This window comes from Danio aesculapii, chromosome 2 (genome assembly GCF_903798145.1).
Source record: "Danio aesculapii chromosome 2, fDanAes4.1, whole genome shotgun sequence".
Lineage (NCBI taxonomy): Eukaryota > Metazoa > Chordata > Actinopteri > Cypriniformes > Danionidae > Danio > Danio aesculapii.
The window spans coordinates 43,093,310-43,105,943 of NC_079436.1; the positions used below are offsets into that span (position 1 = coordinate 43,093,310).

Consider the following 12,634-nt stretch of genomic DNA (forward strand, 5'->3'; position numbering starts at 1 on the left):
ATGTTTGACACAACTGTGTTTAAACCCTTATAAAAGTGATTTTTGCATAATAAGTCCCCTGTAATATCTCAAGGCCGTTTTACGCAATTCACCTTGAGAACAAGACCAAAATACTGATTACGAATCATTTTTGCATTGTTCAGCACAAAGACTTCTAACTACCCAGCTTATCAGAGAACATTTGATATTATTGTGATATTAAAGTTTCCATTCAAAGTCAGATTTCCAGCCAACAGAGTTAACATGCTGAAGCCTGTATGTTTGCAAATCAAAATCTTCCACCATAGTTTGCCAATATTATGTCACAACATATTCAGCCTGTTTTTTTTTTCTCGGTTCCTGCACAACCTACTCTTGCAAAATGTGGAAGTTCAACACATGAAAACAAGTCTAACAAGCTTTTCACAATGCAATATATTTAGTGTCCTTTCAAGATCAGGGCCTGATATCCATAACAAAGCTCAGTCCCAAACATTTTCACACTTTTGCATTTCCACTTTGTTAAAAAGACAACAAATACAACATGTTGTAAAAGACACACTGTAAAACATGTTGGTTAATTTACAGGTTACATATTTTGTGGTTAGAATGGTGTTGTGTCAATTGAATTATGGGAGGTTTTTAATGGAGCCAGATTAGTCTCTAAAGTCATTCACGCAAAAGACACGATGTACACATGCGTAGCCAAATTCACATGGATAAAACCAAATTCATGTGCGCAAAATATTTATATATATTCACAAAAACAATTCACGTGCACAAATTTAAAATACATATTTAAAACACAAATTTAAAATACATATTCATAAAATATAGGGATGCTCTGATCGATCCGCTGTCGCCACTGGCTTGCATGGTTCGGGATCTGTAGAGCTGCGCATCATTGGATTTGTTCTTCAGTATTTGGACTCTCAGTAGTGATTTTTAAACCACACTGAACTGAGCTAAACTGAACTTAAACACTACAAGCTGAACTACACTGTTCCTATTTACTATGACCTTTTATGTGAAGCTGCTTTGACACAATCTACATTGTGAAAGCGCTATACAAATAAAGGAGAATTGAATTGAATTTAATCGATCGGTAGATATTCGCATTTCACGACTCAATCGGTATTCGCTGATCTGGCCGATCCTCATGAACTGATCTTATGATCCGATCGCAAGTGTTTGTTTACGAGTTTACAACCCAGGTTATACATCCACAGTGCTACAACATGTAAGCAATGTTTCCAGTAATTTTTCTTATTTAAGCTGCTTCTGACCATTACATGTATGCAACATCCTTAATTTATTCTCTTAGGTACGGCAAGATCTCATACATAGAGAGAAAGTGTGTTTATGCAATGGCAAAGTTATATCAAGCTTGAAGCATCAGAATCGGAATTGGAATCGGCTGATCACAATGACATGGAATCAGTACTTGGTATCGGCTTCAAAAATCCTAATCGGAGCATCCCTAATAAAATGTTTTACAAATGCAAAACACCATTTGCAAATATATAACAGTGTAGAAATAGTTTTGAATGTTTAAAATGTGCGAGTTCATGATGAATGAGAATGCGGTGATTCGTACCTTTCAGCCAATCAGATGAGAGCTGTATTCGATGTGACCTCTCCAGCATGGCAAACGGAGAACGAGACATCTAGGCTTCAAGCCACAACTATTAAATTCTCTGACTTTCACTGACTAAAAACTTAATTTGCATTATATTTAATGAACATATAAAGGCTGTTGTTGTGCTTTAGTAGCCTAATATGTAAAATAGACCCTATCATTCAGTAATAAATATATAAATATAAGCATTTTAAAATGATTCTTATAATGAATTTATTTATTTTTTATTAAACCAGAAACAAAAATATGTGTACGCATGTGTAGATTGTGTCTTTTGTGTCAATTACTTTAGATGCTAATCTGTATCCATAGTTTTTATCTCTGCTCTGTCTCTTTTGATGTTGAAAATTCAACCCAGAAAATTAAAAAAGTGACTTGTATTGACATTTTTCATAGTTTGAGACAAGAAGTAATATAGAGAGAATTAAGTCTGTAAAATAACAGAGAAGGTACTGGCAGCTTATCACCAGGTTTTTGTACTGTAATTTACAACAAAAACACAGACAATATATCACTTCAAACTATAAAAAAAGGAACTTTTCAAACTTTTTTAACATCAAAAACTTTTGGAGGAAAGGCCAAGATCCCATAATGCAATTCAAAAGCATAAATAAGTAAAAAATCATGAATCCCAAAATGTATGCATATTTTTTCCAGTGTATGTAAGCTTTTTCTCTTAAATAAAAAAGGAAGAATTTGCTCCAGAAAACAGTTAGGGGGTTTTCTATTGGCGTAGCTGCATTCCCATGTCTTACCCTGAACGAGCACCTGTCCAGCTGTCAGCAGCAGCTGTTGGCCGTGGTCTCCAGGCTGGGCTCCATACTGCAGGATGGTGGCCCCGGGTTGAGGTGTGGCGGGGCTGGGGAGAGTCAGAGCCTGAACCCCTTGTAAAGCCTCTCCTCCAGGGCCAGCCAGCTGGATCGCTCCACCCTGAGTGATTGCAACTGCACAGATAAACAAGAAGATGTGCACAGTGTTGAACCTAGGATTGTGCAATAAAACGATATGCAGTCAAGCCCAAAATTTTTCATATTCCTGAGAAATTTTGATGTAAAGTTACCAACCCAGCCTAATTTTGAAAATGTACCACTATATACATTTCTGGAGAGTGCCAAATATGTCCCAGGAGTTTTTTTTTTTTTTTTTGCAGTTTTTGTTTTCGCGAATCCGCCAGAGGCCGCTGTGTATGCTTTTTGAGATCTCAAATTTCTCTCGCAAGTGCCCTTCGTGCCTGCTCTTCTCGCGTAAAACCACTAGAGGCCACTGTCGACTGACCCACCCTCCTCCTTCCCTGAACCCAACTGATAATGTTTTCAAAAACACAGATTGACCCTCCCACCCACTTCCCTAAACCTAACTGACAGTTTTAAAAAGCAATCCAGAAAAAGAAAAGCCCTCGCCTGATTTTTACCACGTTTTCAGATTTTACCACATTCTCACCCTATTATTTACTTGTTTATTTTATTTTTTGACTATTGTTTTTGTCTTACTTGCTGTCTGGAACCTTTCTTTAACAGACTCGAACCCCGTCGTCATGGTCAACTCCTCTCCGCGTCTCAAGTCACCCAACGTACACTCTCCGAAAAAAGGTACACGGTAGTTTAATGTTCTTATAATAATGTTCCTTAAGGAAAAGTCTTGTACCTTTGTAAAAGTTGTACCTTATATGGTACGGAAAAGACTTCTTATGAAACTGTTCTGTACCTTTTATGGTACAATTGGAATGAAGGTACACAATTGTTCTCATTAAAAAATGTACAAAAGTGTTAAACAACTGTTTCTTTATAACAATATCTATGAAAATAAATATTACTGGAAATATTACTTAAAAGTGATTTTATGAATAATTTCCATATTGAAACATGAATCATCATTTAAAAGTATATGTTTAAAGAAACTCATAAACATTACTTATTATAATACAATATTACAAAACAACTGGTAAAACATAAAACTATAGGTATTGTAAACTAAACATTTAAGGCATTTTAAATAATTGTTTGGTCATCCTTTTTGACACTATTAATGTACAAAGTGTCTTGTCAATGTAGTGGTACCTTTATGGATCAGATTTGTACCTTTGATGAAGGTACAATATTGTATCTGCAGGTTTTAAAAACCAAAGATATATTTTGGTTTCCATGGTACAAATCATGTCCTTAAAGTTACAAACTTCAATGGTACAAATTTGTTTCTCTGTCTTAAGGTACAATTCTGTTCCATAAAAAGGTACTGCCCCAGTGACAAGGGTTTGTACCTTCTTTGGTACAACATTGTACCATTTTTTCTGAGATTGTACATGGCGAGCCACTGGACAAACTGGTAACATCGGGAAAGCTATCCACACGGAGGTAACGGGTCAGCTGGTAAGCGTGAAAAGGAAAGGCATCATACCGCACTGTAGCGTTTGTTTTAAAGACGAAATGCAGCCATACCTACCTCTGGCTACATAATTTGCGGTCTCCAGAAATGTATATAGGGCTACAAGCAGCATTTGACAGTCGGGAGATGGCCGTTTTGCTGGAAGTGGGCGAGGTTTCGGCACCGCCAGTGGACACATCCCCTGCTTTTCAGAGCGGACAGTCATGCTAATTTTTTAAAGATAGTAATAACTTAATTTAGTTACTTAGCGATTGTTTTAGCATTCAAATTTGGCTGGGGAATTAATTAACACTTGATTAACACTTTTTTCTGTTGTGTGACAAATTCAGAACACGTTTTTAATATCTCCTTACTCTGACGTTAACAAATGGAGTCATATTATAAAGTGCTAATAAACAATAGTCCTGTAAAGAAACAGAAATTTTCTATCAATATCTCAGGCGTGGGACGTACTGTACTGTCCTGAGCTGGTCTGGTAGATTGAAGATGGAGTTGTCACCATAGCAATACTGGAGGTGGGCGGAGCTTCTTCCTCTACTTTCTCCTCTTCGTCAATCTTTGGCTCGACCCGTGCATCTGACGACAGCTCATTAAAGATTTTCCTGAAAATGTATATGTGGATGAAAAAAACCTCATCTAAAATATCTGACTGCATTTCACAATAGCATTATAACTCTGAGTAGATCATAGAACCACCGGCACCAATCAGAATACAGTACTTACAGGCAAATCTCTGCAGCCTTGATGAACAAGCAGCTGACAATTCCTCTTTTTCAGCAGCTACTCTATTAACTCTACTTTTTCCTGTGTCCTAAGGCTGACACTTTGTCTTCTTCTTCAAAAGCTGATGCCTTTGTTTATGGTAAGTGAATACAAGCTTATTGTATAAAAATCTGAATTGAATCTTTAGAATTTAATGAATGACCTGAATTCTAATTTGAATAACATGTCTTCTGTTTGTGACCGAGACTCTGAAATTAGCTGAAATGGAAAGAATATAGTTTTCACGTGAATTTCTTTCAAAATAATAGAGTGATTCATTTAAAAGAAGTTATAAAAGGTCTGTATTGGTATTGGGATTGGCAAAATAATCGGTTAACAATATTGGATGAGAAACGTAGCATTGGTACATCTCCATTATTAACTAAAGCTCAAAATATTTAAAGATTTTAAACATATTTGAAAATTGATCAAGCTGAACAAATATAAAAAAAATACTAATTGAAAACTTTGTAAAGCTTGTAAACCAAATCAAATAATTAACTTTAAGGTAAAAATAGGCATAAAAATACAATTTGTATCAACTCTAAAATAAACTCTCGAAAATATTAAAGGTGCAGTATGTAAGTTTGACACCCAGTGGTTGAACTCCGTATTGCATTCCTGGATCAAAACAAACACAAGGGCAGGTTGCCAGATTGAGGGAGTCTGACAATCGAGTCTAAAGGTTGATTTAGGTTGTGTTCTAAATAAAAGCAACGGCACGCAATAGAAGGAATATTTTCCATATTAAAAGGAGTTTTTGTCCTAACCAACACCTCGAATTGATATATTAGAAACGGCTTCTATTTCTTCCACCTGAACATCAGAAAATTGACAATGATCACCTCAGGTACACCTCATGTGCTTTATTAAGTGCTAAGTGCTATGAACTTAAATGCCATTTTACAGACATTTATTGCCGTACTACTGAAAGCAGCAGCAGATAGTTCAGCTCAGATCTTGAAAATAAAATAAACCGTTTGAAATTTACCTTCAGAACTGTGACTCAGTGCAAGCAACAAATATCAGTGATACAGCATCTACATTTAATATTGTTAAAGAGGTTTATTATGTATTTATTAGATTATAAACCTTACCTTTTCATGAGAGTGCATATTCTATACTTCTGAATGGCTTTAATTCAATTTTTGTCATGTTTCATCTGGTGCAAATTGCTTATCACTGCAAATTCTGTCACGTAGCGTGTTGTTAAGACACGGGGTTACAATGTAACATGCTCAAATAAAGTTTACGCTCGTAATGTTTATTTTATTTGCTAATTAATAACCTCATGTGGAACTCTGAATCTGCGTCTCATTTTGGAGTCCGCTACTGTCCACCGAAGGTCACATTTCGCTCATGGGTGGATGCTTTGAGAGCCTTTCTGAATTAATGAATGAAATACGTGGTTTTCCACCAAGGCAACCCGGGGTGCTGATATATAATTGGCTAAACTAGCATTGGGCAGGTTAAAATAACCAAAACAAAGACAGCTGTTTCAAAGCAGAATATCTGACTTCAGTATTGTTTTTCAGATAACCAAGAATGTTCGCTTGGCATGTTTTATAAAATATCTGCAAAAATATTATGGTATTTTTATGCTTTAGAAGAGTCAAAAGCTTACATACAGCACCTTTAAAAGCAAATCTTACTCCTAATATTTGCAAAAACTAAAATAGTTTATAAATAACGCTAGTATAATATTGCATTACTCAAGAATGGATCTTACCTATACGACGGTCGTCTGGACAGAATCTCTCTCCTCTTTAGAGGATCTGATGGTGTTGTTCCTGGACCACCAGTATCAGCAGCTACCTGAAAATATACAAAGATGATATGCTTAAAAACATGTTTTCCAAATGATCCTTTAAAATAAACATTTGTTCAAGATTATCAGTGAATAACCATATAGTCTTTATATTGTAAACAGATTTTAGGTCCCGTGAGGTGCTTTTAAAATTGTTTATTCAATGTTTTACTTAGTCTCAACTAAAACATGGAGGCAGTAGCTCCTCCTCTTTATAAAAAAAAAAAAAAACCCGCTAAAATCATTTTGTTTTATCACGGCTCTGCCAGTGAGAGCGGTTGAGCTCAAGTGCATCAAATGAAAAGCAAACGAGAAGCATCTTGAAAGGGGGGCGGGGCATGTTAGTTACTAGAGAGCATTTGATTGGATGTAAAAAAAAATGGCAAACTGCAAGCTTTGGATGTTTATGTCAGGTTTATATCTTCTAAATGTGAATTTTGTCACTGTTTTGGAACATACGAGCTAACGGATATCGCTAATATTATCTTGGGCTGGGCGATAAAATTCGTATCAATATTTACTGACCAAACACCATTGTCAATAACGGTAAAAAAGTGTTGGTATGAAGGCTATAGTTTTATTCAAATATGTCTGCTGAACGTACGCCTTGGAAGGAATACAAATAAGCTTAAGTTGTAAGTTTGTCATTTCCAATGGAGGCGCATGACTTGCACGAGGCACACATTCAAGGATTCAAACCCAAGCGATTTTCACTGGCATCGAGCAGAACGTCTCCTTGACGTTAGATGGCGCTACACAACTTTAGGCTTCTGACAACCGTTTGTAACACAGAAGAAGATGACAGAAAGTTGACACACTTGTTGTTAAAGTTACTGGCGATTCAAACAAGCATGGATGGTTCAAGTAGCAGCTCCAGCTCTAGCGATGAAGAAATGATTATTGTTCACCAGTGCAATAAGCAGCTCCACGTTCATATCGCCTCTGGGCATCTTCTTCACTGTGCGCTCGCATTGACAGTTTTGCGCTTGTCGCCTCCAAGTGCTGTTTACTGTAACTTCAGCCTCTCCATGCATGTGAACAAAAGAGCCTGATTGGTGGAGAAGGTTTTAAAACGGCACTTCAAAACAAAAAAAAAACGAGCATGAGGAGTTTCTTAAAAAAATGATGCTTTTATGCCTGGCGTTTTGCATGTTGGTGTGCACAATTACATTGGCTTTATTTAGTCACGAGGCATTACACATTGACGGAAAACGCAAGCAAAATGCGTCCCGGCGTGCATGGGTCTTAAGAGTCTCTTTAACACGTATGTTTATTTTATCATAAAGAAATCAGATATTTTGTTTAAATATTTTTGTTTTTGACTATTAAAACTATTTGCCTTAGTAATGTTGGTAAATGAAAGTGGTTAAATAACAAAAAATCCTAACATACCTAAATGTATCGTTAAAAAAATGTAATAATTATCAATATCAAATGATATGAAACATAATGATCCTAACGTTTAAAAACATTATTTTAACTTCATGGACCTTTAAAGGCATAACATGGAGCAAAAATCATTTGAATAACTTGAGCTTGAAAAATGCCATATCCACTTGGAAAACAATAATGACAATATTATTTTTTGATTGTACTATTACATTAAATAAGCAATTCTCATTTTTAAAACTACAAATATCAACCATGCTAAGTGACCATAAGTACTCTCTTTCTTCTCCTGAGCAGATTTGTTTTGTCCGACGTGTGATTTGTGTGTGTGTGTGACGGAAAAGATCAGAAGCATAGACTCTCACACAACCTTAATCTGATTACTGCTCCACAGAGCCACTCTCGCTCTTCTTGTTACTATGTCAATCTGCTTCTCCTTCCCATTGATCCTAGGATGAGCAAACTGTGCCCGGCGATTGGCTGAAGCCTTAACTGGCTGCAATGTGATTGGTCAGTACTCCAGGTGAAAGAACAGGTAAATGAATAACAGGATTGTTCTTTAAAAAAAGGCTCACAGATGAGTTCATGTTTTGGTTTAATATGTGTGGACTGTAGATAACTTTTGGTATTGTTTACATCAGTCCTGTTCGAATGTACAGTGGAAGTCAAAATGATTACCCTCCTGTGAATTTTTCTTTATTTTGCAAATATTTTCTGTTTAACAGAGCAAGGAATTTTTCACAGTATTTCCTAAAATAGTTTTTCTTCTGGAAAAGTCTTATATGTTTTATTTTGGCTAGAATAAAAGCAGTTAATTTTTTTTTTAAACCCTTTAAAGGTCAATATTATTAGCTCCATTAAACAATATGTTTTTCGATTTTCTACAGAACAAACCATCATAATACAATGATTTTCCTAATTACCCTAACTTGCCTAATTAGCCTAGTTAAGCCTTTAAATGGCACTTTAAGTAGAATACTAGTATCTTGAAAAATATCTAGTAAAATACTATTTACTGTCATCAAGACAAAGATCAAAGAAATCAGTGATTAGAAATGAGTTATTAAAACTATTATGTTTAGAAATGTGTTGAAAAAAAATCTTCTTTGCGTAAAACAAAAATTGGGGGGGGGGGAATTTACAGGGGGGCTAATAATTCAGGAGGGCTTTTAATTCTGACTTCAACTGTATCGTGTGTATAAAAAACAAAATGCGTTTACCTGTACAGTTTGTATCTGAGGCGATTGTATGACGGAGGGCTGTGTCGTCTGAATGACCCCTTGCAGCTGTAGTGTCTGTCCATCAGGTAATGAAACCACAGACACTCCCTCATTTACCTACAAGAGGCACAGAGACACTGTTTAGCCAAATATTGTTTTTGTTTACTTAAACTGTTAACTAACACTTTATGAACTTATCATTTACACTCTTAAAAAGCTAGTTTTAATGTATTAATACTCTTGGGCACTAAATGGACAAATCCCATCAATGGGTTACATTTTTAAAAGATTTTAAATTAAAATTTTTAACCCAACGGTTAAGTTTGTTCATATTTGGGTTGAAATGCTGGTTATATTCACAGATTGTTGCCACACAGCTGTTTTTAAACCCCTTATAAAAGTAATTTTTGCATAATAGGTCCCCTTTAACACCATTTGACAAGCAATTTGTCTGTCTGCACCAAACGTTTAAATATGCTGCACTCCCAACGAAACGGTAAAGGCTTCTAATCTAATTGATACACATTAAACCTCTTTAACATTATTAATAGGCTACTGAGTGACTGATGTTGTTATTTTGAGTCACAGTTCTAACCTTCATTTTCAAACAGTCTGCTAACTTTAGTTATTTTATTTTAAGGTCTGAGGTAAACTATCTGCTGCTGCTTTCAGTATGGCAATAAATGTCACATAAATTGGTGTTTAAACACTGAATAAAGCACATAATCAGTACCTGAGGTTATCACTGCCTTAGCAGCACGTGTTCTTGTTCTGCTGCGATGTCGCAGAAATAGAAACGTTTTTTAAAATAGATATTTTGCATATCGCTGTCGGAGATGGTTAGGACAAAAACTCCTTTAACATTGGAAAGATACCTTTTATCGTGTTGCGTCGCCGTGTAGTTAGGTAGTTAGTTGTTTTAAGTGTTGTTTTTTGTTGCCATATATAAACAGCTTGTAATTAAAGCCTTCTAGTATTTTTCAGTTGGGCCTGTAAAACCTATATTATTTATAGTAATATACACACCCCAATGGCTCATAAAAAAAATGCATTTGCAAAAAAACTCTAAGTGAAGTTAATTTATAAACTAATTTCGAGAGCATCACATGCTTAGGATTGCTAGCGGCTGGATCAGCATTATCAAATTCTCAATGTACCAATCAGATGACGCCTAAGCTACTACAAATACCCTGAGTTACGTACAACGGCTACCTTCATTTTGAAGAATCCCTCCTTCCACCCCTACTCCTCCTTCTTCCTAGATGGGTGACATGGTGGACCAGTGCTTAGCACTGTTGCCTCACAGCAAGAATGTCTCTGGTTCCAAGCTTTACCAAACCAGCAGACATTTCTGTGCCGAGTTTGCACTTTCTCCCCGTGCTCACATGGGTTTCCTCCCACCGTTCAAAAACATGTAACTTAAGTTAATTGACTAATCCAAATCGGCACCATAGACATGCTCCTAGTAAGTAGTTATCTCTTAAGAGCAATCACTATCTGTTCATTAGTTACTACAGCAGGGGGAGTTCTCAAGATCTACCTGAGCTCAAACTCCCCTCTCGCCTTGCAAATGGGAGGGAGCCCCGGGCCTGAGGATATTATGAGCTCAGGGCTCTCTCCCGGGACCGCATGCCAAACAAGCTTTATAATCAATCATCAGCTAAGTGTGAACTCTTGAAATGGCTCTTTGTTGTAAAAAAGGTTGCCGACCCCTGCCCTAAAGCAATGTACTTTAACTAAAAGGTTGTTTTGATTATCCCTGTATCGTATACTTACAGGCTGGGGTGTTTTTTGTTTGTTTGTTTGTTTTTGTAAGTTTATATACAGTTGAAGTCTGAATTATTAGCCCCTCTGAATTATTAGCCCCCTGTTTATTTTTCCCCCTAATTTCTGTTTAATGGAAAGAAGATTTTTTTTCAACACATTTCTAAACATAATAGTTTTAATAACTCATTTCTAATAACTGATTTATTTTATCTTTGCCATGATGACAGGACATAATATTTGACTACATATTTTTCAAGACACTTCTATACAGCTTAAAGTGACATTTAAGGCTTAACTAGGTTCACTGTGATAAATAGGCAGGTTAGGGTAATTAGGCAAGTCATTGTATAATGATGGTTTGTTCTGTAGACTATCGAAAAACATATAGCTTAAAGGGGCTAATAGTTTTGACCTTATAAAGATTTTTTAAAAATTAAAAGCTGCTTTTATTCTGGCTGAAATAAAACAAATAAGACTTTCTCCAGAAGAAAAAATATTATCAGACATACTGTGAAAATGTCCTTGCTCTGTTAAACATAATTTAGGTAAGATTTAAAAAAGAAAAACAAATTCAAAGGGGGGCTAATAATGCTGACTTCAACTGTCAGGGTACGCACATATCCAGCACCACCCTGCCCCGTCATCCCTTATTCCTATTTCAATCTCAAAAAACACTGATGCTTGCTGTCGAAGGCTATAGGCCTATTATTTAAGGGCATATATATATATATATATATATATATATATATAATGTAGCTACTAGCTAACAATATTTATATATTATACTATATACTTTACTACGCCTGTCTTATCTGCCTCTGAGCTAACTTACCTCAACTGTCTCTATCAAATGTCCAGTCTACATCATTCTCATGGTCACTAAAACCCATCTCATCCTCACTGTCATCTGCAGGAAGAGCCAGTTCTGTCCTTCTCTTCTTTCAATTACCATAGAACATGGTGGTGCTCGATAATACTCTGTTCCCTCTATTCATATCTATTGCCATTAAAACTAGATTTTATCCATAATGCAAATTCCATTTACATACAACTAATCAACATTATATTACTAGCATTCATGTTGTTATAGTTACAACTTAAAAGTTCACAGCTGACCTTGCTAGCTAGCTAACACATTGTAATATTGCACGTTCCACTATTGCACAGTTGCCATTTGGCAACACATACATGATCGATTTACAAAAAACTAGTTTGATTTAAAAAAATTGGTGTTGTGAATATGTCATCATAAATTATGGAGGTGATGTTTCAGATTTTTTGTGGATCTGACATAATTTGATCCTTTGTTTTTATTGACGTTTACATTTGCATTCAGCAACTACTCGCAATAAATGCCAGTCTGTCAGAAATCGCGCTACAGAAAAACACTGCATGTCATGTGACTTAACCAAAGCACATCATTGGCTACACTAAGGTCTTCTCTTTCCAACAAAAATTTTTTTAATGTGGGTCTTAAAGAAACAGTGTCAGGAAAATTAACAAAAATATCATGTTGCCATATGGTGACACTGTGCGGTAGAGGGTTTAAACACCTTTATAGTATAGCGGTTCCATGCGAGGAGGCTACGCAGCTGGATCAGAATTGATCAGAATATTTATCTATTCAATGACCAAATAAAACTTATTTGACAAAAAGGAGATTCACCTAATACAGCAGTATCTAAATTC

At 35.8% G+C, this 12,634-nt stretch overlaps 1 protein-coding gene across 2 annotated transcripts in view; it reads right to left on the reverse strand.

Annotated features, from left to right (window-relative positions):
• Positions 1–12,634, reverse strand: part of crema (cAMP responsive element modulator a) — a 29,174-nt gene that overhangs the window by 11,362 nt on the left and 5,178 nt on the right. Inside the window, exons 3-6 of one of the 2 annotated variants that reach the window (XM_056480031.1) lie at positions 9,179–9,295; positions 6,492–6,577; positions 4,454–4,602; positions 2,374–2,562 (exon numbers count right to left, since the gene is read on the reverse strand). In XM_056480031.1, the coding sequence (XP_056336006.1) occupies positions 2,374–2,562; positions 4,454–4,602; positions 6,492–6,577; positions 9,179–9,295 (541 nt within the window). The remainder of the gene's footprint in view (positions 1–2,373; positions 2,563–4,453; positions 4,603–6,491; positions 6,578–9,178; positions 9,296–12,634) is intronic. The other variant, XM_056480039.1, reaches the window with a different exon arrangement.